We start from the raw sequence: 26,451 nt of genomic DNA, 5'->3' as shown, positions 1-26,451 counted from the left end.
TCCACACACCCCCGCAGGCAGGCGCGGCGGACAGCCCGCAGCCCCCAGCGTGCCCCGCGCCCACTTCCGGCCTGGCCGCGCCAGCGCCCAGCTGGACTACAATTCCCGGCAGGCCGAGCGCATGCGCGGAGACCCGACGGAAGTGGGCGGAGCTCATCGCGCTGGCCCCGCCCCCCTTGCGCCGGCCGCCATTTTGTCACCGACTTTCACCCGCCGCCCGACGGGGCGTTTTTTTTTTTCTTAAAGGAGAAGCGACAGCCCCCGACCAGGGCTCGCCACCGGGCCCCACCGCGCCCGCGAGCGGCGCCGCATCCCGTCTGCAGGGAGCGGCCGCGCGGGGCGAGGGGCGAGAGAACGGTTCCCCCTGCCCGGTCCCGCCCGCCGGGCGAGGGGACTCGGGGGCAGCCGGAGGGGAGCGGGCAGCGGCGGCGGTAGGAAGCCCGGCAAGGGCCGAGGACCGGGCGACGGCAGCCGGGCCGGGCGGGCGGCCGGGCGGGCCGGGCGACGGGACGGCAGAGCGGGAGCCGGAGGGGCCGCGCTCGGGCGGGCGGCACGGCGGGGCAGGCCGGAGGGGGGGGAGGGAAGGTGGAGGCGGGAGAGAGAGTGCGGCCGCGCCTGCGCGGGGAGCCGCACGCCGATTGGCCGCGCGGCAGAGTGGGGGCGGGCCCTGCCGCAAACAGAGCGTCTATTGGCTGGGCAGCGCGCGAGCGGCGGAGAAAGGCGGGAGGGCCGCGGGAGGCGGAGTCGCGGGGCGGGGAGTTCTCGCTTGGGCCTTGCGGATTGGTGGGTGCCGGGAGGGGGCGGGGCGCTGGTCGGCCCCGCGTGAACGCGGAGGCCGGGCTGTGATTGGGTGAGAGCCCGGAGTGGGGCGGTGTGAGGTTTGTGGGGCGGGCGGGAGCGGCGCGGAGACGCTGCCCGTCCGCTCGCCGTCCCGATGCCGGCGGGCGCCGAGCAGCCGGCGGGCGCCGAGCAGCAGCAGGAGCAGCCGCAGCAACAGCAGCAGCAACAGCCCGCCCAGGGTCCGCCGCCCGCGGCCGAGAAACCCGCGCCGCCATCGGGACGCCGTCGCCCGTCTGCAGCCGCCGCCGAGCAGGGGGAGGAGAGTGGCGGCGGCGGCGGCCGGGTGCTGAGGGGCGGCCGGGAGCGGAGCCGGGCCGCGGGGGGAGCCGCCGCCTCCCGCCGCCGTAAGGCCGAGTATCCCCGGCGCCGGCGGAGCAGCCCCGGGGCCCGACCCGCCGCAGCGGAGCAGCCCGCCGCCGAGGCGCCGCCCGCCGCCAGGAAGGGAGCGCCCCGTGCTGGGTGAGTGCGGCCTTCCCCGTCCTATGCCCCGGGCGCCCCCGCTCCGGTTCGGGGGCGCGGTGGGGCGGCTGCGTTCCGGGGCTGTGCCTGGAGTGGTCCCGCAGGTGCAGCGCGGAGCGTTGGGAGCTGGCTCTTACGCCCTACTTTTGTCTTCCCCAGGTGCACGGATAAAGCTGCTGGCAAAGGTAAGAGCCCGGTGTGTCCTGTGTGCTGTGCTAAAAGCAGGGCTCTCCCATGCAGGCAGCCACGTGTCTGCTGGAGCTTCCTTTAGGAGAAAGCCCCGGTGTGTGGGGGCATGCAGTTCCTTTCCAAGGTTTCTCTCAGAGCTGTGGAACTGCCGTAAGCTTCCTGTGCTGCTCACGTGCGTCCAACTTGCAAAAACTTTGTTCTCCCAAATAACCACTAGGGTATCCCTCTGCTAGCAGGAGTGCAGCCTGCTGCGCTGCGGTCTGCCAGCCCCTGAGCAGCTGCTGGGTCGCCTGGGCTCACATCTGCACTGGGCCGTTCAGAGTAGAGGTGTAGGTGTGCAGGGACACGTGCTAGATGTGTGCAGGTGGGTATGCAGCACTTACCATCTCTGGCCTTGCGGTGTGTAGCAGTGGTGAATCTTGTGCCTTGCTGCTTCCTCAGGGATCATAGAATTGTTGAATATTCTGAGCTGGAAGCGACCCATAAGGATCATCAAGTGCAACTTGTTGAGATTTTGGAGGGAGAGATAACAGTGTCTTAATGACTGCTATGAAGCAGGCCTTGGCAGCAGCGTGATCAGTGGCAGAATATCTGTCCCTCCACATGATTTGGCACAGGAGAATTATAAAAGGAAGAAAAAACAAGGAATGTTGTGTTGCTGTGAGAATGGGTTCACTTTTCCTACTGGAGCTTTTCAGTTCTTGTTTGCAGTTTGTACCTAGAATTTGAAGTCTGCCCTTATAGTTCTATAAATCTTACAGCATTACAACTTTATTCCTCTTGGGTGGAATCTGTCACAATTCTAGCTGACAAGGCATGGTTTTGCAGAACTAACTAAAGTGTGCTGAGCACAGAGCCCACGGGTGTTTACTGCTCGTGATGCTCTGCTCATCCTTTCATGCAGTAAAAACTTCATCCTCTTCATCCTTCTGGGTGAAAAAAAGTTGCTGCAACATATAACAGTGTCATGGCACTGCCACTTGTGTGTGCAGGGAATTGCTAACAACATATTTTGGTGGTTCTTCCCAGTGTTTTGAATACACCAAAGCATACAAAATGGGGTAGTCCCGTTCTTACCCCAGTTCTTGGGATGTTCTTGGAAGGGACACATTTCACAGGTTTGCTGTCTCTGTGATGGAGTACCTTCTTAAAGCTGAGGCTCCAGGAGTCCTAACTGACCTTGGATGTGAGAGCAGAAGAAGGTTTTATTACATTTCTTTTGTGTCCTTCTCTGGAAAGGCATGAAAATGAAGTGGTGAAGGTGCATTCCTTGCAGACAGGTCATGTGTGTGCAGGAGGGGAGCTCTACCCTGGTCCCCTCTTTTCGCCTTCAGCATAAAATGTGTGAAGGAGCCCAATGAGGTACAAACAGACAGCAGTTCTCCCTGCATGCAAGGCTTCTGGCAGTGAGGAGCCTCTGGATTCTGGCAGGTGAAGTGCTCTGTGTTGTTTCCAAAGGTCCATCTCTGTGGGTCTGATGGGGAGATTGCAGGAGGGTAAAGTCAATGCTGTGGTGTGCCACAGTGCATGGTTGTTGCCATGCCCGTATGCATGAGAGCAGCTGTGCTGCCAGCCACAGCAGTTGTGTTTCCTGGCTGCTTAGTCACGCAATTGCAATATTTCCCTAATGTGTTTCTATAGAGATATTACTTTCAGAAGGAGTACATTTAATCTCAGCTTAAAAATGGACTTGTATAGTTGTGCAGTGTATGCCACATTGGGTGCTCTGTGACACGTGTGCTCATGTAGAAATAATTCTCAATTCTGTTTGGCCTGAACAACTTGAATTATTGGAATATGTATTTTATGAATGAACTCCATGCCCTTCTATTACCAAACTGTGAGTTGAGCACTTCCTGTGGTTCTTTGAGCCATGGCAGCAGGTGATGGAACCCACTTCTGAGATGCCGTGGTGGAGTATCAGAGAAAGATGACCCTTCCATGGCTGTGGCCACCCGCTTGTCTCTCCCCTTGCGGGGAGCAGCGTGGCCACCGTGTCATCGAGTCCTCAGGAGGCGGCTGGAAGCTCTCTGAGGAAGGAGCTGTTGGTGGGTGTTAAGGGAGTGCAGTTTGTTTGGACTGTCTGCTCTTGACAGCAGTGTTTGGTACGTGCCCGGGACTTTGTTTTTCTTCAGTTGTTGGCTGTGGGATGTGTGTTTACTGCTCCAGCCCTTGTCACCTCTCTATCGGTCACAGACATGCTTATGGTGCTTACTGCTTCATTTCTTATGTTGCTGGATGCAGCAGGTGCCCTGCTCTCGCAGAAGCCTCCTATAAAGAGAACGCTGTGGGGTCTCAGGGAGTGACACAGAAGCAAGGCACCTGGAGGTGTGAGCATTCTGATTTATGATTTAGGGTAAGGATGAGTTTGTCTGCAGGACTTTGGGATTTATACCTTTTGTTTGTGGCAATGCTGTTACACATCAAACAAACTGATACGGGTTCTGAGATAGAGATGCTTTCTTTGATTGGATATCCCTGTGTGTTGTGCTCTAGGGACGTAATTACTGAGTGTGCAAGAGGCTATGCTTATTCCCAAGAGTGCCATGGGCTGTGATGGCCAGCGTGTTGAGTGAGGATAGATGTTCTTGGCTTAAGCTCCTCCCCGGAGTGCTTTCATTTGCTTCTTCAAACCACTACAGCAGAGCTCCATCTCTGCATCTCATTGCCTCTCAGCTTTCCCTTCTGTCACTGTCTAATGTTTTCTTAAGAGATCATATCATGGAAGGATGGTTGATGCCTGCTGAATTAAGGTCCATTGCTAATCTGTGTGTTTTACACCCTAGATGCTGTTAGTTGAAAGGCAGTTGGGGAGGATCAGCAGAATGATGAAAGCATCTCAGAATACAGCTGCTTGTCACAGAGTTACTGTTTAAGGGAGTTCAAGGTAGGAAAAACTCCCAAGATGAGATGAGAAGGACTGGTAGGACTTTAAGAAGAGGATTTTCCCCATATCTCTTGAATGATTTTCTGTAAGATGCTGGCGCCCACCCAGTTCCTGCAGCTGATTTTTGCAGAGACTACTGAACGAGGCAAACAGATAGCATCAGTACTGGGGAGTTGCAGGGAGTGAGTGCAGGAGCATTCCTTGGCACAGCAGCTTGGCCAGGTCACAGCTTCTGCTGCCCACTGCCCTGTGAAATGGAATTTGGGAAAGTGACAGCAGTGCTGGGTCTTAATCTGGAGTTGCTGCCAGAAGGGAGGCCCATCATTTGCTTAGTGACAGCTGATCTGAGAAGCAATGCTCCCTGCGTTTTTTGTTTCTCACCAGAGGTGCTTTGATATCCATCACCTCATGCTCTTATTTGTCCTCTGGATTTGCAGTTCTTGTGACCTGGTGTCCGTCACTGCTGTTGCCACTTGCAAGGAAATAACAGGATGCTGGTGTACAATCTTTATTGGGAGGGCAGGGACCTACTGCAGAAGCTGCTGTTAGCCAGAGCTGATGGTGTTAACAAGTTTATGCACATCAAATGCAGAGTCAACAGCAGCCTTTTCATTTAAACTTCTCCCTCTGTTTCAGTCTGGAGAGATTAGAGCAGCAACCTTTTTGGTTGAAAGAACAGAGCCTGATTATCTGTAATAGCAACATGTGTTCCATTTATCTTGCTTCTTGCTCTAATTAGCCAAAACCCGTTAACTGAGGAGCATGTGGCTTTCTGCAAAGGTGCATTGGTAGGAGGAGAGGGATTTCACCAGGTTAAGTGTGGTGTCCGAGGAGGGATGTTAATTACTGTAAGGTGTAATCAGTGAAGGGAGCACCTCTTACTGCGTTTTCTCAGAGGCACAGAAGTATTCACAGTGTGTATAAAAAAGCAGCAAATCTGCTAGACGGTGCTGAAGTGGGGGTGAAAGTGTCACAGGAAAAGGCTCGTTCACACCTTCAGAGAAGTGGAGCAAAACTGCTGGGTGAGCTGTGTCTGTGGTGTACTTTGTAGGATCGTGTTCTGATAGAGGTCTGCTTCAACTCTTATGTATAATGTAGAAAATATCAGCTCTTACCAAGAAATCAGCCAAATTCCTGATCTGCCAAGGGAGTAAATGTCTTTTGAGGGCAGCAGTGTGTGTGTAGAATAGTGGTGCTCTATGGCAAGAATGCTAGAGAATGGTTTCCAAGTGTCTCTGAATTTGATCTGGTGTTCAGAAAACTAAGGATGTTCAGAATTAGGATTAAAAGCATAAAGTAAGTGTAGTTGGTGCTGAGGTCCACGCAACCAGGAAGGCAGAGAGAAGGCATAGTTCACGTTTTGTAATGAAGGTGGCTTTGTGTATGTAAAGCATCAGACTTAGTTGCTGTTTTGAGGCTTTATATTCTGTATTCCAATCATATTTTTTCAGTCAAAGGTTGGTCGCTCCACCTCTGTTAATGAGGGCCTGGGGAGGGGCCCCAAACAAGCAGCTTACCAGAAGTTCTATCACAAAGATTTGGTAGTAAATGAGAGAAGAGCTGATTGGGCAGGGGACATCAGGGGGCCTCTGTTCCCTACTGAGTGTGGGTTCAGCGTGGAGCTCACGTCCAGAAGCCCTCTGGGGAAGCACAGCAACACGGCTTGGCATCCAGCCCCTCTCCCCGTGCCTGGCTGCCCTCTGGGGAAGGCCATACAGCCATGCAAATGGATGTCAGTGAGAGGAGTGTCTCAGAGCTGAGCCTGGCTCAGGCCCTGTGCCAGTGTGCTAACGCAGTGGCAGAGCTGGAGAGAGCTGGAGCACAGAGCCTGGCTAGCTCCTCAGGATGGATTCCTTTAGCACGTCGTTGGTGAAATGTCAAAAAGCATTTGAGTGTGTTAAGGCCCGGTGTTCCAGCAACCACCAGGAAGTGAGATCAGGTGAACTGTACTTGGAATTTTAGTTTTTAAAGAGATGAACTTGCTCGCATGCACATTTTAGTTGGTTCTGTTGTCCTGCCAAAATGTATTTGGAGGTGAGCCATCAGCCAAAGAGAAAGCACCTGTAGGAGCACTAAATGAGCAGGCAGACCTGACGGTGCTTGTGATGCTTTTCGCTCCAGCACGAGACCAGAAGCATCCAGCTGAGGTTCCTCAGGATTGTTACCAAACATACACTTCAGATTAAGCGTGTGCATAGGGGTTTCCCCAAACAAGACCTTAACTATGGGGAGATTCTGAAACTGCTCGTTGATTAACAGTGAGATTTCAATGGTGTTTCAGATCCCAAAGAAGAGAAGGAGGAGGAGGAGGTTTCCCCTGCCCTCAGCCAGGGCTCTCCAGTCAGCACAGCCCGGCCCAGCAGGAGCTGGCGCAGCAGCAGGTCGGCCACTGCCGCCCGCCAGCGTGAAGCCGAGAACTCGCGTGCCTCCCGGTCCAAGACTGGCTCCCTGCAGCTCGTCTGCAAGTCGGAACCGAACGCCGACCAGCTGGAATACGGTATGTGGGGAGCAGTGGTGTGAGGCGCCTGAAGAGAGGCAACTGGTGGGAACCTGTGAAGGGAGCTGCGTGTGGTGCAGCGCGGTGAGCTGTGCGCTGACTGTGGCTGCTCCAGGCTCCAGGCTGCTTTGTCACGAGTGCCTTCTGCCACCAGCACTCCTGGCGCTGAATGTCGGCCGAGGTATCTTGAGACAGATGAGCTCACTGCAGCGAACGCAGGTTGAAACCTAATGGTGACTTTTCCTTTCAGAGGTCACAGAAGAGCATCAGTCTCCAGCTGGAATCAGGTAGGAAACTTTATTTTTGCGACAGTTCTTTGCGTTTAGTGTCAAGAAAGCGACATATGAGCAGTTTTTCAAATGCTTGTGACACGGTCTGTGGAGGGGTGGCAGCTGTGTTCTCGTGCAGTCCTGGCCCTTCACATTTTCAGCTTGGATTGCTGATGGGCTGCAGGTGTCAGGAGGTATTGGAGAATTGGGTTTGGTCAGTGTGGAGCTTTGGAAGCTTTGTTCCCTGTGCAGCAGGTGCTGTAGCTGTTCTCAACAGGATGCTACTCTGCCTACCTGTGCTCCTTAGTGCAAACAAGGGATGAAAATTGCTGCATGTCTTTCCCATTCTATGGGAAATTGCATATATATTCTTGCAGTAGTGCTTCAGTTGTCTCTGCTTAACTCCTCTGTTCTCCTTTTCTCCTGGCAGTGATGATGAGGAGGAGATCCTTGCCAGTGAGGAAGAAGTTCCCTTCAAAGATGATCCAAGAGATGAAACCTACAAGCCCCATCTCGAAAAGTATAATAGATTACCTACTTATTGTGTCTTTAGATTAAAAACATAACTGTGACCTCTTAGTTGAACTAGCTTAATGTGACCCGGAGAAACCATGCTAGTTGCTGACATGGAGTAGCTCCCACTGAGTTCAGTGTGTTCCCTATCTCCCTCACCTCTTGGGAACGTTTTTTCTCAGGTGGTCTGAAGCTTTTAGAGCCCTGTTGACAATCAGGTGCATCCTTAGACCTCCATCCCACTTCTGCTTAGAAGCGGGATTTGATTAAAACTTGAACTCCTATCCAGGTTTTGCCTGTTGGTAAAGAGTGGACAGTGCTTTTTAAAGAGTATGGAAGGAGAGACAGCCCTTGGTGTTAATATGGTGGAGAACCAGTTACAGCAAGCCAGAGGTGTAGAGGCTCAGAGGAAGACAGAGGCATGAGGGTATCTTTAAATAGATACCAATTAATACTGGAGTAATACATTGTGTTTGTGCCTTTGTAGGGAAGCTCCAAAGCAAAGGAGAAAAGCTGGCAAGGGAAAAGAAGAAAAAGAGAAACAGAAGGAGATTAAAGTAGAGGTAAAAGAAGAGAGTGAGTTTCGGGAAGATGAAGAACCACCAAGGAAGTGAGTAAAAATTCTGCAGTTATATGTACCAGCATGTACAGTGTATGTTGCATTCTTGCTAGCATACAACAGTGTTGTTGTTGTTTTTCCCCTCTGGGCCTGAAAGATAATAGGGCAGAGCCTCTTGCTCTGACTGAAGTACTGTTTCCTAGGGTCCTGCTCATGATTGGCAAGGGAAAGTAAGAAGTGATGTTTTCATTTAGTTGAGGCAGTGTTTTTCCATGCTGGGGCTTTGTCAGCCTGCCTGGATACGGCCACGCTGTGTGAAATACTGTAGAGATTTTAAAACTCAGCAGTCTGAAGTGTGTTAGAAAGCTAGTCTGGGAAGGCCAGAGCTCTTCCAGTGTGTGCCCAGAGGTAGAGTACTTCATACATGTCATGTGGGAAACCTCCTCTTGGTACACTGGGGATTTATGCACCAGAGCTCAGGAAAACCAGCTGTGTTATCCCTCCTTTTGGAGAAACAGAGAGAACCGACTGAAGCTGCCTGGTCATCACTGGTGCTTGGAGTGAAGCCTCAGAATACCTACCTGGGTGTGCTTCAGTGCTGCATTTATGCGTTTGGGTCAAAGCCATTGTTTGGGATAGAGGAAAAAAAACAGCTTTTGCACTTGATCTCCTCTATGAGAAATGGGAACAAAAGGAGCTCCCTCTGCTGGCAGCGGCGTGGGGCTTTGCACACTTTTGTTTCAGTTTCTCATGCTGCTTCTAAGCTGCAGCAAGGCTGATTGACATTGGAGAGAAGTATTTTTGCGAAGATTTTGTTGTTTTGTTTTTTTTTTTAATGCCACGTGAGGCTTTCTGAGGCTTTGTGGTTGTGTTGTTTGGATCAGACACTTTTTTTTACATGTAAGAAAACCTGTGCTGCTCCTGAAGGCTTGGCTTGAAAGCCGAGTGCCTGCTCAGCTCGTTTACTGGCATGGTCTTGCCATCAGTAAAATGTCTCAGTATGGGCTAGAAAAGAATTAATCAATCTGCACTAGGTGTCTTGGAGCAGCAGTGTGATCAAGCAGGTGTGATCTTCTGGGCAGAGGTGTTGCTTGGGAAGATATATTGTACATGTAAACACAGGTCTGATCAGGGCACAGATTTGTCTTGACAGGTGTGCAAGCTGCTCTACTTAGTTCAGAGGGCTGAAAAATAGCTGCTAGGTCATCAATCCCCTCCTTCCTAGCCACGCAGGCTGATGTTTTTCACATGGCATGAAATGTTACCCAACAGAGCAGAGGAAATAGAGGGCACCATCAGTTCTGGACTTTGTTGGCAAAATTATATGTTTATTAAAAATGCATTAGGAAATGGGAGGTCTTGTGAGAGCAAACCACACAAAGCACTTATTTCTTGAGAACATTGCCTTCCTCTGAATCTGCATCAAACTTATTCTTGATTGATTTTTCTTGGGCTTGCAGTTAATGAGGCAATAACTCGCTAACTGTCTACAGCAGGAACTTAGGAGAGCAGAATCTTGTGTGCTCATGTGCAGCTTGGAAAGGCCTGAATGTAATCAAGGACTGCAAATAACTTGGACATTGACAGATGTAAAAGAAAAATGTGAAGCGTGTGATGTCTGCTTGAGGGAAACCTGCCCAACTATTGCGCAGGCTTTCCTTTGAAACTCTTCAGGCATTTTGATCCAGAGTGGGTGGTGGTTGATTTTGAGTTGCTGGGTGCAATGTCACTTTTCAGCCCAAAACTGTAGAGGAGTTCTGTAGTATTATGGCACTCAGCTGAAAACCTCTGCCTAGTACTGGTGTAAAAAAGCCTCCTACAATTTTGTCTGTAACTCTATTATATGCTATAGGAGAGGACGGAGAAGAAAAGATGACAAGAGCCCAAGATTGCCCAAGAGAAGGTAAGTGGTCCCCTCTACTCAGTTCAGTTCCTTTGTGTCGTGCACAGAGCTGTCAATTGTTTCAAAAGGCACCTCTCTCACACAATACAAAGATCAGCCTTAAAGAAAAGAAGGAAATAGTGACATATGTTGGCTCCCCTGCTTTCATTCCTCTTTTTCCCTATGGATGTTGGATTTGTTTTCTTCCCAGCTGTTTTTCCCCATCTGGCTGGATTCCTGCCATGGCAGTGTGCAGGGGTTTTGGGGAGCCTGGCATCCTCTGGTGTTTTCTTAGTCCTTGTGTGAGCCCTCATGTCTTGCTAGAAGCAGAGGGGGCTCTTGGCCAAAGTCTGTCAGCGCAGCTCATAGGGAATACTGGAGCAATAATCCCTTGCTCTCACATTACTGAGCTGTGCTCACATTCACTCATCTGGCTGCTGTCCTCCCCTCAGATGTGTCAGCTGATCACTGCTCATTTTCTTACTGACCTCCTAGGAAGAAGCCTCCAATACAGTACGTCCGCTGTGAGATGGAAGGCTGTGGCACAGTCCTGGCCCACCCGCGTTACCTGCAGGTATTTGGGATTTTCTACTTCTTGAATGCTGTCTGTGTGAGGGCAGGGAATGGCAGTTTGCATCAGGCCACGTGTCTCTGTGTCTGTCCTGTTACTGGATGTCTACATTCATTGGGCTTTCTCCTCTGCATGTAAGGGTGTCTTGTTAGCGACTGGAGTTTGATGCCCTGCCAAGGGGCCACCTGGGATCAGTGTGCCTCAGCCTCCTCCTTAGCCAATCAAAAAGAGAGCTTACAACCTTTCGCTTTTCTTTCTCAGCATCACATCAAGTACCAACACTTGCTGAAGAAAAAGTATGTGTGTCCCCATCCCTCCTGTGGTCGGCTCTTCCGACTGCAGAAGCAGCTCCTGCGGCATGCCAAGCACCACACAGGTATGGGGAGGAGGAGGAGGAGGAGGATCTTGGCTTCTTGCTGGGTTGGTGAACAGTGCAGGGAGGCAAAAAGAAAAATGCCCACGGCTTGAGGTGGGAGTGAAGGTGAGGCTGACGGTAGGGATGTGCAGCAGTGGCAGGGTAATATTCCCTTCTGTGTTACCATCTTCTAAGGGAATGACAGAAATGGGCTATAGAGTTCCTAATTCACCCACTGGCAAGTATTGTTGCAAGTGTTGCCAACAATCAAACAAGCCAAGCTTTATCCTAATTTACCACTCCTTCAGTATTGGTCAGAATGGATTAAGACTCTTCTATCACGCCTTAGCTCTCCAGATCAAGCTACTGTGGTGTCTTGTGGGATGCCACTTCCTTTGCTGTGCCTGCAGGCCTCCCAGCATTTCTGCTTCTCCTGCTTTGTGGGCGGCTTTACCTGCAGCACATGAGAGCAGGGTGAGGGAGCAGGTCTGCAGGAGAGTAATGCTCTGGCTGGTGTTGCTTTTCAGATCAAAGGGACTACATCTGTGAGTACTGTGCCCGGGCGTTTAAGAGCTCTCATAACTTGGCGGTGCACCGAATGATCCACACAGGCGAGAAGCCCTTGCAGTGAGTACCTTTTTGCTCTCCTCCTTTGAGCCACCCCTAGATACATGCACACCGAGCTCAGGGGCAGCTCTGAAGTCAGGGCTGGAACCTACTTGTGCAGTCCTGGCCCTCTTGAAACGCACCTCTGTGGGAGCGTTTGAAGCACTGCTTGGTCCTCGAGGCAGTGCCTCGGCAGAGATCTGAGGAGCACGAGTGATAGAACAGGAAGAGCTGGCACTACGGTGACAGCCCGCGTTGATCAGAGCCCGTTCGTTTCCTGGGCTGCCTCGTTACTCCAGCAGTTTCCACAGACGTGTGCTGATATTGCTGTGTTGTGACCTCCCCTTTCTCCCTTCCCCAGATGTGAGATCTGTGGATTCACATGCCGGCAGAAAGCTTCCCTCAACTGGCACATGAAGAAACACGATGCGGACTCCTTCTACCAGTTCTCCTGCAACATTTGCGGCAAGAAATTTGAGAAGAAGGACAGTGTCGTGGCCCACAAAGCCAAAAGCCACCCAGAAGTGCTTATTGCAGAAGCACTGGCGGCCAACGCGGGTGCCCTGATCACCAGCACTGACATTCTGGGCACTAACCCCGAGGCCATCGCGCCGCCCACCGATGGCCAGGGCCTCCCTCTTCTTCCTGACCCCCTGGGCAGCACTGCCCCGACCGACTGCCTGCTGCTGAACCCCGATGGGATGCCGAAGACGTACTGCGGCGGGGCGGAGCGTGTGAGCCTGGTGGCTGACGGCAAGCTCTTTGTAGGCAGCGGCAGCAGCGCCAACCCTGAAGGGCTGGTGATGAACACAGAGATCCTGGGAGCCACCACGGAGGTGCTCATCGAAGATTCAGACTCCACTGGACCCTAGTGGGTGGGGAGCACGTGGGTGCTGGGACTGTTTGGACTCTATTTAAAAGGAAAAAAAAAAAAAATGGAGACGCATTGAAAGAGAGAAAAGTTAAACAAAACTTAAAATACTAGTAAGTAACCGAAGGGTCTGCTCCCCTCAGCGTGGATCACAGCACATCCTCTTTCTCCCAACCACTTCTGTCTCCCACAGCTCCTTTGCAGAAAAGGGGCGCGCGCTGCCATTACCAGAGCAAGTCGGACTGAGTGACAGATTTCTCCGAGGGAGGGGGAAGGCTGAAACCCTTCGCTCTACCCCGAAGTAGATGCCTTTCTGGCTCTTTGACCTGGCCCTGTTTGCAAGCTAGGAAGCATTTGGTGTGCTCTGGACAAGTTTCTTAGGACTCCCTTTTTGCCCCGTGGTCCCACTTCTATGCATTTCTGCAACTCTAGTCCTCGCAGCCTCACTCTTCATCCCGGGGCTGGGAGTTTGGCTCGGCACTTTAGGCCCCCTCGGCGGGGCAGGCTGCGAAGGAGTCCCTGTCCCCCACCACACTTGGCCCCATCCCTGGCAGGAAGCAGAGGGAACGCCCTGGCTCATAGATCATGTTTGCTTGGAGAGGCCCGGGGGCTACGGGAGCCCTGCGTGGGAGAGGCAAGGAGGAGCATCCCGGTTTGACGACAGTAATTTGCACTTTGAACATGTTTCGTTTTTGTGTTGTGGTAACGAGATTCCTTATTTATTGATAAAAGGGTCGGTATTTTTTAGTTATGTTCTTGGCGGGTGGGGTAGCAGGGGTTCAGGCTGCTTCCCAGCAGGCTCCTTCCCACCAGAGAGCCGTAGGGAGCGTGCATGCCATGTAACAGCAGCTCGGAGAGCTGGGGTGAAAGCAGCGTGCTGCAGTCAGACCTCATGGCTTTCCAGAGCAGAGGGAGAGCCCCAGAGAAGAGCAGTGGAGTCCTTGCGGCAGCGTTTTAGCAGGAGGATGAGGTGAGTGATGGCACAACCGCCTCTCATCTCCCTCCTTCCCTCCCAGCTCAGCTCTTTTTGCTCCCCTTACTCCCTCGCCTTGCCAGAAAGGACAGCATTAGTCAGGATACTTGTTCTCATGGCCCAGGACAGTGGTGCTCCTCTGCAGAGATCGGGTATGGTTGTCTTTAGCTCATCTATCCAAGGCAGTGGGCTGACGTGGGAGTAGAGGCTGTCAGTTTGTCCGTGCCTCTGTAACGGGGTGTGCTGTGCTGAGCCCCTCGCTTGTGCTCAGCCATCTCTGCTCCCTGGGGTGGTCATTGCCTGCTGGTGTGTTAGGACAGCTCAGAGCCTGTGGAAGAATTTGCATAGGAAATGACGTCTGGTCTTTAGGCTCGGATCTTTTTGCTCTGTTATCTGAAGCTGTGTGTGGAGACTAGGTGGCCTTGAATTCTTTGTGTGTTTGGAAGAGGTGACCAATAACCTGGGCTTTCTGTCAGTTTACTTGTTTTTTCAGTTGTGTTTATGTGCTGGGAACAGAGCTGAAGTGCTTTGTCCAAGCCTGAGTTCAGCAGAACTGGTCTGTAACAGCAGCCAGGCAAAGTCAAGTATCTGGGGTCTGGAGATCAGCAATAAAACATGGAATTGAATTGGAAAGTTTTGACAGGAAACTGACTCCAAACGCCCACTCTGTCGCCTGTGCTGCCGGGAAATCCAGCTGTAGCCCAAAGTCTGACAGCATTTACTGGGCCACTTGTCCTGATTTCCCCTTTCCCTTCCCACTGACATTGAAGTCTGTGTTGGAGCAAGGCAGAGCGCTGCTGTTGCAGGGATGCTCTGTGTTGGTCTGTGCCCTGGGTGTGGGCGTTCGCTGGTCCTGTACTGTGGCTCCTGTGTGTGTGAGCTGGAGGGTGAGTGGAAGGCTGAGCACAGCACTCCTGGCATGGTGGTGTGGGAGTACACTAAACAAAGCAGTTGCTTTAGCAGGCATGGCCTGCTTCTTGCTTGGGTCAAGTTGGAATTCCCTTTGTGAAGCACTGCTAACTGAAGAGGCACCATGCAGTGCGCAGAGGTGGGTTCATCCCCAGCAGCGTGGCTCTTCTATCCAGGGGAATTAAGGAGGGGAGCACGCAGCTTGCACTGTGCCATGCCCGCTGGCAGCTGCAGATCGATCCCCCAAGTTAGGAGCTGCTTCACGTGCCCTGCCACCACTCCAGGGAGCGTTGCATGGCAGGCAGAGCCTTGCACAGAACACTAAATGAAATGGGAGAGATTGGGGTTTGCTCTCTGACACTAAAATGAATGCTTTTGGGTCAGGAGCTTGCTTGCAGCTGGTGATGCAATGCCGGGCTTGGCCAGGAGGCGAGGCCTCGTCCTTCCCCTGCCCCAAGCACTGCTACGTGCTGTGGGGTGCAGGACTGAGCGGCTCGTTTGCCTCCTGTGTTGCTCCTGGCCTGAACCCCTCCGGTCCCTGCCTTGCCCTCCCATGCCCTCATTGCTTCCCTTTTTTTTTTTTTCTGTCTCAGCAAGTTGCCTGTCTGTCTTCTAACCACAGCCTGCTCGCCCTCAGTGCGGCAGAGTCTGATGTAACTCCTTTCTCTCTCTCAAACCCTACAACTGACACAGCCCTCCTGCAGCTCCTCCTCTGCGTGTCTCTCCTTCACTCGCATGCAGTTTGCTTCAATAAATTATTGTAGTAGTTTGCAATAAACTTTTTTTGTATTTTTTTTTCCCTGTATTTATTTTATTGTTCTCCTTCCTGGAAAGGAAGCCGGGGCCCTGACCCCAGTAAAAACCCTGAGATGTAGGAGGAGATGGGTGCAGGTTGTGGGGGCCCTGTGGGGGCTGTGGGGCCTGGTGCTGGGTGCTGCTGTGGTGGCCAAGGGAAGCTGCTTTTCTACTCTGTTTTTCTTTTCATCTGGGTAACACGTAACCAAAATAAATGTATTGAGGAAAACAAACCAACCCCAAGGGATGTTTGTTTGTGGTACTCGTGCTGAGGGGCTGCTGCTGTGGGACATACCTCTGGGGTAGGGGTGTCCGGGGGCTCCCACCGCCTTGAGGAAAAGGGAGGGAGGCGGCTGCTGGGGTCAGGCTGTAGGGTGAGGGGTATCCTAGCCCCTGGCTGGGCCTCGCTCTGTCCCCAGCACTGCGCCTTGCTCCGGCCCCAGCCTGCTGCCTGGGCTGAGCTGTTGAGCAACGTCCCGGCTCTGCTCACCTCTTCCCGGCAGCGGTTTCCCGTGCTCCGGCCTGAGCCAGGGATTAGAGCGGGCCTCGTTGTGCCGCCGGGAAGGAGCCTGTCGCTGCCGGGTGAGAGCGTTTTGGGCGACGAGCTTAGAGTGGCAAAGCGTGGGGAATTAGGGAAATAATCTGTTGCTGTTGATCCCAGAGGCGGGAATCTGCAGCGTCGTGCCAGGCCCCAGGCGCGGAAGAGGGGGAGAGCCGGGCCAGCGGACGCGTGAGCAGAGCTCCCGGCTGGAATGCACCAGCTCAGCAAGGGATTGTCCTCCCGGGGCTGCGCGGGCACTACGCCGTGAGTCCGGGACGGCCGCCTGGGTCATGGCGGCGGCAGACACCCCTTCAGCCACTCTCCGGCATCACGACCTGTGCAGCCGCGGCATCCGCCTGGCCAGGAAGATGCGCTCAGACGTCACCGACCTCCTGGACATCTATGTGAGTTCACCCTGCTCTCGGGGCTGGGAGTGGAGGCGGGAGGCTGCTGCCGTGAGACTCCTCGGGGCGGGATGCTGGAGGCCCCCCTTGTGCCGGCATCCATCCCAGCTGTCTGTCCCGCAGGTGGAGCGGCAGGGCCTGGACGCCTCCATCAGCGTGGCGGCGGTGGATGGGGTGCCGGCGGCGGCGGCGGAGCGCTGGGCAGAGCAGACCGGCACCCAGCGCCTCCTGGACAACCTGGCAGCCTACCGGGCCTTCCGCACGCTGCTGGCACAGATGCTGGAGGAGCAGCGGGAGCAGCTGGGAGACGCCGATGCTGAGCTGGGCCCGGCGCTGGCGGCCGTGCTGCTGCAGGTCTCGGCCTTTGCCTACCACCTGGAGGAGCTGCTGGAGCTGGAGAGCCGCGGGGCCCCCGCTGAGGAGGGCTCCGAGCCCCCTGCACCCCCACGCCTCAGCCTCTTTGAGCAGAAGCTGCGGGGCCTGGGGGTGCTGCGGGAGCTGGCCCAGTGGGCCGTCAGGTCGGTGCGGGACCTGCGGCAGCTCGCCAAGCACGGCCCAGGCGGTGGCACAGCGCTGGGTCTGCCCGAGAGCCAGTGATGGAGGTGTGGGGAGCCCCGGCCCAGACGGGGCTTAGCTGCGGGCCCATCTCTGTGCGGGGCTGCTGACAGGCGCGGGAGCTTCCGGGAGCAAAGGGGCCACGCTACTAACCAGGGCCCTTCTGCTTCCTAATGGGCCCCTTTCCCTGTGGTGGAAACTTAGGTACAGGGAGGGAACTCCTGGCGAGGTGGGCCTTGTGGATGACCCACAGCCCCACCATGGCCTGGAAGCCATGACTCCCGGTGTGCTGTGCAGGGCCGTCCTGTTCTGTGGGACCGGGTTGCTGCTGTCTCTTGATGGCCGGGTGATGCTTCTGGAGGAGGGGAGCTGCCTGGGGGTTATTGCAGGGGTGAGGGGGATGTGGAGGCACCACCTGGTGAAAGGCGGCTCAGGAATTGTCCCCCTCTCCGCAAGGTCTGAGGCTTTGCCTCGTTCAGGTGCTCCCTTTTCTCTCCGCTCCTGCACAGCTCCCACCCTGCCTGCCTGTTCTGCGTGCTGAATTTCTGCTCTGACTGCTTGGGGCCGTTCTCAGGAGGGGAGTGGGATTTGAGCTGGATGGCATTTCTTAGCTGGTCGGACAGGGTATAGAGAAGGTATTTATATAGAAGGCTGACAGGAAGGACCCTCTGCCAGAGGCTTCTTGCCTCTGGGAGCTGTTTTAAGACTGGAGAGGGAGAAGCGAACAGCCACTGTTGGCCACTGTTTTCTTGCAGGGTGGCTGTGGTGGATGCTGAGCAAATAAAGCATGTGGAGAGCCACTGGGGTGCTGTGACTTCTTGGGCTGCCTTATTCCTAATTAAGTACTTTTCTTTGTGGCAGGAGAGTGAGAGGTCTGGGAGGAGTGTGAAGGAATGGTGCGGGTGAGAAGGACATGAGAGAAAGCTGCAGAGGGCTCGCAGGGGAGGTACAGCTGCAACGTTATCCCCTGTCCCTGTGTGGCTCTGCCTTCTCCTCGACCCCAAGAGCAACACGCTGTAGGGGGTTCCTGTTCCCTGGGGCACAGCATGAGGCACAGCCATGCCACTGGCCCTGCACAAAGTGCCTTTGTCCCAACGGGTGCTGGAAGCTCCTGGCACAGTGCCGCCCCAGCACCAGCAGTGTCTGTACAGCCGGAGGGGGCTGGAGGGTGAGGCTGTTGTGGTGCTTGCTGGGCATGTAGGACAGGGGCTGCCCTATGGGGTCGGGATGGGGGTGCCTGGCACATAAGGTGGAACTTGTGATGGAGGGACGTGCACCTACCTCCCCGCTGCTGGTTGTCCAGCCTCAGATTTGCAACTCCCATTGGATTACTTGCATGGTTCTGCTTCCATGCACTTGTGAATAACTATTTCTGGCATTTATTTTTTTGGGGATTACTCAAAGCATTGCTCTCTCCCACGTCTCGCTTTGTGCAATAGCACACAACTTTCTTTCCTCCCCACACACCCTCATTCTCAGCAGCACCTGGGGGGTTCACAGCCACCCCCACAGTCCCCCACTTCCCCAAGCCTAATGCGCACCCCAGTCCCACTGTTGGCTTTGGGACAGCGGGGTGGGGGCAGAAGCCCAAGCAGGAGGTGACCTGAATATCAGCGGGGCCCCAGCAGCCCTGGCAAAGCGCCCTGCAACCCGATAGGGCCGGGGCAGCTGCTGGCAGCTATGCCAGAGCTCAGCGTGGGCGAGGACATCAGACGTTGCCCGAGCAGTTTGCCACGGTCCTGAAGGACCCTTCCAACCCAAGGCACTCGACGCCTCTGCGATCTGTCCTGCTCGGAGGTGGCGTTTCCAGCTACACAATGGGCAACTGCTAGAAACCAGGGCACGGTTTTCTTGCAGCCACCCGCGTGGTTCTCCCCAGAACGGGTCCCGATGGGCGCTACGCTTAATAGCGAAAAAAATCAGCGCTGGAAGCACTCAACGAGAGGAGCGCAGGTGGCGGAGGATGGCCGCCCCGAGACTCGCTCGGGCAGGACGCGCCTGGGAGCGTGGCCTCGGAGGGGCGTGGCTTCACGGGGCTCCGTCTCGAAGGGGGCGTGGCGCCCCGCCTCCCCGAGCGCGCTCTCGGCCGGGGCCGCGCGGGGCGGGCGCTGCGTGGTGCGCGGGCGCTGCGATGCGGAGCCTCCCCCCGTCGCCGCCCGCCGCCGCCGCGGGCCCCTCGCCCGGGAAGAGGCGCTGCAGCCCGGCGCGGCGCTGAGCGGCCCCTGGCGGCCCCGGGGCGGGCAGGGCAGGGCTCCGCGGAGCATGCGAGAGCCGACGGGGCGGGCTGCAGCTGCCGCGGGCAGCGGGAGGAGGCGGCGGCGGCGGGCCGGGCCGGAGGAGCGATGCTGCTCGCCTCCGCCGTAGTGGTGTGGGAATGGCTGAACGAACACGGGCGGTGGCGGCCCTACAGCCCGGCCGTCAGCCATCACATCGAGGCGGTGGCCCGCGCCGGGCCGAGGGCGGGCGGCAGCGTGGTGCTGGGCCAGGCTGACAGCCGCCTGGCGCCCTACATCATCGACCTGCAGTCCATGCACCAGTTCCGCCAGGACACCGGTGAGTGAGCCCGGCCGACCCGGGGCCGCCCATGTTCCCACCTTGCGTCGCGCGGTGCCGCCTGACCTGGAATCGCATCGCGCGGTGCTGCGCTGCCGGGCCCGTGCTGCATCGCACTGCCGGAGCCGGGTTGCGCTGCGTTGCCTTTCCCGGTCCCGCGTTGCGTTGTGCCGCCCTGCTCTGTTCCACGTCCCGCTGCTCGCCCAGCGGTTGCGCTGCCGTGCCGCCTGCTCCTGCCCGCCTCGCCGAGCCCCGCGTTGCATCACGCTGAGCCTTGGGTTTGCCTCGCACTGCCTGACCTGGAATTGCACAGCTCTGCTCCTTGCTCCCTGCGTGCTCCCTGCTCCTAGCTGGCCGTGCTGCTGCCCGAGCCCTGTTGCAACAAGCAGCCTTTTGCCCTAGTGGCCGGGGCCTGCGGACCTCCTCTGTTCCCTACAGACCTTTCCTCTGCGTATGAGGCTCTCCCTGTGCTCCCCTTGCCCTATGGGGTGCTGTGGGGACAAGTCGTGCCCTGGAGCATAGCAGGGTACAGGTAGAGCTGCAGGGGGACACCAGGTGGGGAGCACGGGCAGGTGTTGGGAAATCCCCGAGGGCTGAGTGCAGGTGTAAGCAATGCAGGGCACTGCTGTGTGGGGTGTGCTTGGCACAGGTGTTTGTGCTCCTTCCTTCCACTGGCAGTCCATGCTTGGCCGTAGGAAAGGGATGGCAGCATCCCTTGTCCCCAGGCGGTGTCCCCCGGTGGTGGTGTTGCCTTCCCCAGCAGCCCGGGGCTGGTGGGAATCATGGTCTGCCCGGGTGCTCGGGGACAAGGGACCTTTGGTGCCGGGGGACAGCATTCAGCGCCATGTGTCTGAGGGCTATTGTTGCCCAGGGGAGGAGGCCTGAAAGGGGAATTGTTCTGCCTCTCCCTGGGTTGCCGGGGATGTCGGTATTTTGGGTCATTAAACAGCTCTGATTTGGGGGGGTCGCGACCCTGGCAGGCCCTGAATAGCTATTGTCCCCTTTCTTCCCCTGCTGAATGGGAGGCCAGCCGGCCGCCGGGCCGGGGGGGACACGCCACTTTCCCACAGCGCCGGAGCTGCCAGATGCCGCATGCCGTCGCTGCCGCCCTCCTCGCCTCGCGCCGGATTAGGATAAATCACTGCGTGCAGCGAGGCCCCGCTCCCCTCTCGCCCCGGCGCTGCTTTGTGCCGGCAGCTTTTCCCCCACCAGGTGCCCCTGTGCGTGATGGGGCGGTGACCCACTTCTCTGCTCTCCAGCCTGCTCAGGGGGAGCCCGTTCTGGCATGGGAGCTGATGGTAGTGGTAGGGGTCGGGATTAAGGGGGACTGACATTCCTGTGGGCTTTAAGGGGACACGTGGCCGGTCAGAGCAGGACAATCGTGTTCTGCTGCGGTGCCAGGCGGGACCTGGCTGAGGTGTGCTGTGACGGGCTGACGGGCGTCACGTTGGTGCCGGGGTGGCCTGGGGAAACTGAGGCACGCTGTTCCCGTGGCAGGGTGGGGACAGTGGCTGAGTCAGGAAGCTGTCATTCCAACACCAGTGAGGCCGGTCGGGGCAGTTCCATGGTGTTCACTGGCTGGTGCCGGGTTCTGATGAAATCTCCGTCCCCTCCGCAGGCACCATCCGCCCCGTGCGGCGCAGCTACTATGACCCGTCCTCGGCACCGGGCAAAGGCGTCGTGTGGGAGTGGGAGAACGACAGCGGCTCCTGGACTCCCTACGACATGGACGTGGGCATCACCATCCAGCGTGCGTACGAGAAGCAGCACCCCTGGGTGGACCTCAGTACCATCGGCTTCTGCTACGTGATCGACTTCGCCACTATGGGCCAGATCAACCGGCAGACCCAGCGCAAGCGCCGCGTCCGCCGCCGCCTCGACATGGTGTACCCCCTGGTGTCGGGCACCCTGCCCAAGTCACAGTCCTGGCCGGCCAGCCCTGGGGCGGCAGCAGCCCCCCCGGCCCCCGCCTGCGCCTGCCCCCAGTGCCTCCTGGTGATGAGCGTCAAAGCTGCCGTGTCAGCCGGCGGCCTGGGGGCTGCTACCTTGCAGCCGCGCAAAACTCCCCCTGCTCCTCCCGTCACCCCCAAGGCCCCGGCATCCACCTCAGGTGCCAAGGTGCCTGACGGCACGGCCGCGGCGCGCGGATCGCTGAAGCCTCTGGGCTCACAGGGTGTCCGGCGGCAGGCAGCCAGCGCACCTGCCCTGAGCCCAGCCGGCCCTGCTGCAAGCCCCCCCGGCGCGGGCAGCAGCAAGGCGGCCCGGCCCGGCCTCGGCACCCTGAACCGCAGCCACCTGCAGCGCCTGGCCATCGCCCAGTCTCGCGTGCTTATTGCCTCGGGGTGAGTCCTGCTGCGTGTGTGTGCGAGCGAGAGCGGGGAAAAGGGGGCCGCATCCCTGAGCCATTTAGCGTGGGGGAGGGAAGCCCCAACTCTTTCTCATGGGCAGAGGGTTCTGCCGGCCCTTCACTCCCCCCTGGTCCCTATGTGGGGAGGGAGCGGGCATCGCAGAATGCCCTCCTGCATCTCAATGAGGAGGCTGGGCTGCTCTTTCTTCAGTCCTTTCTCTGTCCCCTACCCTTCCCCTTCCATCTCTGTCCCCCACCCTTCCCCTGCCACAGAAAAGACATTCAGGGCCCTGTAAGAAGGGGTCCTTCCCCACCCTCTGTGGACCATTTTTTGTGCTTGGGGTGGGGGCCACTCAATGCGCCATTTCTCCCTTTTGTCTGCTCTGCTGTCGGCCTCCTGTCACAGCCTGGCCCCTTTCCTTCCCTCTGTCCTCCCCCTTCCCTCTGCGCTCCTGACCCACCAGGAAACTTTCCCATGGAAGAAAGCCCTGATGAGGGGCGGGGGGAGCAGCTATGCAGTGACTGTAGGGAGAATGGAGGGGGAAAAAAACAGCAACCCAGCGACAAAAAGAGGCTGTGAATGGTTTGGAGACGCAGGCGGAGTTTCTAAAGAGCGACAGAAAAGGCGGCAGCAGGGCGGGGGGCACAGAGCTTGGTGGAGAATTCTCTCCTTCCAGCCAGGGCCTGCTTGGTTGCTTGGGAAACTGCTGTCTGGTGTGGGCCGTGAGCCCTGATGCGGTCCTGTGCTTTCTCTGTAGGGTCCCTACTGTCCCCGTGAAGAACCTCAATGGCTCCAGCCCTGTGAACCCAGCTCTGGCAGGTGAGGATGGCCCCACCAGGGAGGTCTGTGGGGGTCGTCTTCATTCCTTAACGCTGTCTTGCCCCCCCTCCTCAGGCATCACAGGGATCCTGATGAGTGCAGCCGGGCTGCCTGTCTGCCTGACACGGCCCCCCAAGCTGGTGCTGCACCCTCCGCCTGTCAGCAAGAGCGAGATCCAGTCCATCCCCGGCATCTCCCACACCTGCCGCAAGACCACCAAGAAACAGGCCAAGAAGGGTGAGCCCTCTCTGGCCCTTCCCACCCTCCTGGCTGTAGGCCCACCAGCCCTGCTGACTCTCTCTCTCCTTCAGGTAAAGCTCCGGAGGAGGTGCTGAAGAAATACCTTCAGAAGGTGCGGCATCCGCCAGATGAGGTGCGAGCAACGGTTTGGGCTGTCCGCAGGGTGGGAGGTGGCAGTGCCCCTGGGCAGTGCTGTGTATCTGCAGCCTCTCCTCCTGGCCTCTCTGAAGAGGGGCTGCGAGCCCTGGGCGCATGTCAGAGGGCCCTATCCATCCATTCTCCATGCAGGACTGCACCATCTGCATGGAGCGGCTCTCGGCGCCGTCTGGCTACAAGGGCCCCCAGCCAGCCATCAAGCCTGACCTGGTGGGGAAACTGGCCAAGTGTGGCCACATCTTCCACCTCCACTGCCTGGTGGCCATGTACAACAACGGCAACAAGGTGCGAGGCTGCAGCCCTGGGGGCCTGAACCCCCAGCTTGGTGACGTGGGGGGGCCCTGGTGCATGCCATAACCACGTGTCTCCATAAAACAGTCTGTGAAGGGCAGATTTTTGCTGGAAATGCTGAATCACAAACTGGGCTTGTATGGCTGTTTTGTTTCCCCGCTGTGGTTCCTGTCCTCACTTCCCTCCCAGGGCTGGAGAGGTGACCTTTGGTCCGTGCACACACCACTGCTGCTTTTCCAGCTGCAGGTGGACTTCTGAGCCCTCTGCACAGGACTGTTTTGTTTGGCATGCCTGGGAAAAAGCATTCCATGTTGCTTAGAGATTGTTATTCTGCCATCTGTTTCTCTCTCTGCCAAACCAAAACAAAAAAAACAGAGGTAGGGCTCGTGAAGCTGATGAGGAAGAACAGTTCAGACCTCGGGTGTTTGGTTCCAGTTGGTTTGCAGGCCCTCCCAGTCCCCTCCTGCTTCCTGAGTGCCTGTGTGTGTGTTCATGCTGGGTGGTGCTGGGGAGAGCACTGCTTTCATTATTTCCCTCTCTCAGGATGGTAGCCTGCAATGCCCAACCTGCAAAACCATTTATGGGGTGAAGACGGGGACGCAGCCCCCGGGGAAGATGGAATACCACATCATCCCTCATGCATTGCCTGGCCACTCTGACTGCAAAACCATCCGTATCATCTACAACATCCCCCCAGGGGTGCAGGTGTGTCCTGGGGAGTGCGTTGGTGGTGAGCCATCCTTGTGGGGACCCGCAGCCCTGCTGCTGTTGCATCTGTGACCTAAGGTTGGGGGTGGTAATTTTAGGGCTGCTGTTAGAGTGCAGCTGCTCTGTGATTAAGCCCTCTCCATGTGGCAGAGGCAGCTGCCTCTGATGGAGTTTCGGTGTTGTGTTGCACCCAGAGTGTGCTTTTGAGTTCTAAATTGTATTTTATTTTTCTCTCCCATTGCATGTTGTAGGGACCAGAGCATCCAAACCCAGGGAAGAGCTTCACTGCCCGTGGCTTCCCACGGCACTGCTACCTGCCTGACAGTGAGAAGGGCAGGAAGGTGAGAGGGGCTCAGGCTGGCAAAGCATGCTTTTGATGGGGAGAGGGACGGGGACAGGGATTTGGAGCATGGAGAAAAGCAGGCTTGGCTTTGGCACACAAGTCCGGGTGAAGATCATCCTTGGATGTAGCCTGTTCTGGGAGTGCTAGAGAGCTCTGCTATTTTGGTTGGTGTGAAACAGTATGGGATGGGACTCTGCTCCTGGGATCCCTGGTCAGCCTTGGTGAGAGCTTGCCTGGGTGGTCAAGTGCTGAGCAAAGGTGGGTGCTGCCTGCAGCTCCTGTGCCCACCTTGCTGCCTGCCCCATCTCCCCCTCCCCAGGTACTGAAGTTGTTGCTTGTAGCCTGGGACCGGCGCTTGATTTTTGCCATCGGGACCTCCAGCACCACGGGTGAGTCAGACACAGTGATATGGAATGAGATCCACCACAAGACGGAGTTTGGCTCCAACCTCACCGGTCACGGTTACCCTGACGTCAACTACCTGGACAACGTCCTGGCTGAGCTCGCAGCCCAGGGCATCACAGAAGAGAGTCTGGCACAGGAGAAGGACTGAGATTGATGGTAGGGAGGCCATGGCAAGGGTTCCCACTGCTGTATCCAAGGATAGAAGCCACCAGTGAAACCTAGCTGGGTCGTAGGGAGGGCAGCGGGAGCAGCTCCAGGTCAGTGGGGATGTGGGAGAGTGTCTTAGGGCTGTCCCCTCCCTGCTGGCAGAGCCAGCTGGTGCTGTGAGCCACAAAGATGACCCTGGTCTGGCCGTCCCCAGCAGCCAGTCGCTGCTGTGCGTTGTCCCACGCAAATGTTGCGTGCTGCTGGCAGGGCTCTGTGGGAACTGGGGAGGGCAATCCAAGACCCTCCCTTTCCTAATCACCCATGTCCCAGCCTGACTTGATGCCCCCTGATACCCACCTGGGCCTGGGACCCCATCCTGGTGCTGGGCAATGGGTGGGAGCCGGGCTGTGGGGTCTCTGGCTGTGGCCCTACCTTGTCCCTCACCCGTCTCTTTGTCTGTCTGTCCTGTCTGGTACATCCTGACTGATCTTCTCTGTCCACAGAGGTGGGGGCTCTGGTCCATCTTGACCAGACCCCCTTGTCCTTCCTCCTCCTCTTGGTTATGTCTGAGCTGTGCCCTGTGGGGTCCCTTTGTCTGGGCTGCCCCTGTACTGGGGAAGGGCTTGGAGGGTGGTTGGAAGCCGAGTGTGGGGGGGGAAGCATGTTTCCTGCCCCTGCTCTCCCCAGTAGTGGGTTCTTTGAACTGTTTGTATGGGGGCGTCCCCGTGTTGAATTTTATATACCTCGTGTTTTGGGGGTTTGTCGTATATATGTACATATAGGTGGTGGTGGCTGGGAGGCGGCCAGGGGAACATGGTGCTGTGGCCAGGCCTGGTGGTGCTCTGGATCTGGGGGTGGGGAGAGGGAGACACTGACCTGGAAGGACTCAGTGCCTCACAGTGGAGCTGTCACCCATGGGTCTCTGTGAAGTAGGGATAGATGGGAAGCCATCACCTTCCTGCTAGATTCCATCCATGTCCCATGGCTCAGGGGTCCCTGGGGAAGTCTCAATGGGGTAGAGGGTGGCTGGCAGTGTATTGGCACAGTGATTTTGGGCTGGGCTTGGGGGAGGGGGGTTGATGTGCTGGGGGGATAAGTGTGGCTGGGGGAAGGGGAGGGGGTTTGCATGGCATCTGGTGGCCCCCACCAGACCCAGGGACTTTGCAGGGCCTCTTGGAGCCACATGGGGTGGGAAAAGTGGGCCCTGTGGCTCCAGGGGGATGCTGGGGGGGCACCCTCCTCACAGGCTGTTCTATGCCCTCCTCCTGATCCCATCCTATGAGACACCCCAACTTGGTGAGTAGGGCGGGGGCCCTGCCAAAACTGCCCCCTGTTCCCCCCTCATTGCTCCTTGTGGGGTTGGGTCCTCGTAGCCCCTTTTGTTTAGTCCCTTTCCAGTTTTCTTTGGGGTTGGTTCACCCTCCGTCCTGGGGGACGGTGGTGTGGGAGGGATCCGTCCTGATGTGCATCATTCTGTCGTCGTTGCTGTTTCTCCTCTCCCCTGTCCGTGGGGTCCATCGCTGCCAGCTGGCTGCACCCCAGGGCATCAATAAAGCGGACGGTGGAGGAGTGCTCACTGTCCCTATGTGGCCTGGCCTCTCTGTTGTCTTCTGTCCGTCGTCTGTGTGATCAGGCGAGGGAGTGGGCACCCACAGGGAGGGCCAGGCACCTCATCCCTCCCCCCATCCTTCCCTTCCTTAGCATGGGCTGTCATCTTCTACCTCAAGGGAAAAACCCTCTGTCCCTAGGAAATCCCCATCTGGGCA

General features: G+C 56.7%; 3 protein-coding genes across 3 annotated transcripts; all 3 read left to right on the top strand.

Annotated features, from left to right (window-relative positions):
• The first annotated feature begins 594 nt into the window (after window positions 1-594).
• ZFP91 (ZFP91 zinc finger protein, atypical E3 ubiquitin ligase) lies at window positions 595-15,412 on the top strand. Its single transcript, XM_052693002.1, has 11 exons — window positions 595-1,299; window positions 1,459-1,484; window positions 6,657-6,872; window positions 7,123-7,159; window positions 7,572-7,661; window positions 8,142-8,264; window positions 10,066-10,116; window positions 10,591-10,669; window positions 10,928-11,042; window positions 11,549-11,648; window positions 11,989-15,412. The coding sequence occupies exons 1-11, from the start codon at window positions 935-937 to the stop codon at window positions 12,497-12,499; spliced, it is 1,713 nt and encodes a 570-aa protein (XP_052548962.1). The 5' UTR covers window positions 595-934; the 3' UTR covers window positions 12,500-15,412.
• A 103-nt stretch (window positions 15,413-15,515) lies between these two features.
• CNTF (ciliary neurotrophic factor) lies at window positions 15,516-17,475 on the top strand. Its single transcript, XM_052693036.1, has 2 exons — window positions 15,516-16,120; window positions 16,244-17,475. The coding sequence occupies exons 1-2, from the start codon at window positions 16,007-16,009 to the stop codon at window positions 16,715-16,717; spliced, it is 588 nt and encodes a 195-aa protein (XP_052548996.1). The 5' UTR covers window positions 15,516-16,006; the 3' UTR covers window positions 16,718-17,475.
• A 1,451-nt stretch (window positions 17,476-18,926) lies between these two features.
• DTX4 (deltex E3 ubiquitin ligase 4) lies at window positions 18,927-26,270 on the top strand. Its single transcript, XM_052692997.1, has 9 exons — window positions 18,927-19,228; window positions 20,847-21,570; window positions 22,334-22,395; window positions 22,471-22,632; window positions 22,707-22,768; window positions 22,924-23,076; window positions 23,626-23,787; window positions 24,042-24,131; window positions 24,453-26,270. The coding sequence occupies exons 1-9, from the start codon at window positions 19,018-19,020 to the stop codon at window positions 24,684-24,686; spliced, it is 1,860 nt and encodes a 619-aa protein (XP_052548957.1). The 5' UTR covers window positions 18,927-19,017; the 3' UTR covers window positions 24,687-26,270.
• The last annotated feature ends 181 nt before the right edge of the window (window positions 26,271-26,451 follow it).

This window comes from Tympanuchus pallidicinctus, unplaced genomic scaffold (genome assembly GCF_026119805.1).
Source record: "Tympanuchus pallidicinctus isolate F22 unplaced genomic scaffold, pur_lepc_1.0 scaffold3, whole genome shotgun sequence".
In the NCBI taxonomy this organism is placed as follows: domain Eukaryota; kingdom Metazoa; phylum Chordata; class Aves; order Galliformes; family Phasianidae; genus Tympanuchus; species Tympanuchus pallidicinctus.
The sequence above is the reverse complement of the archived record's forward strand: the minus strand, read 5'-3'. Positions and strand labels throughout refer to the sequence as shown.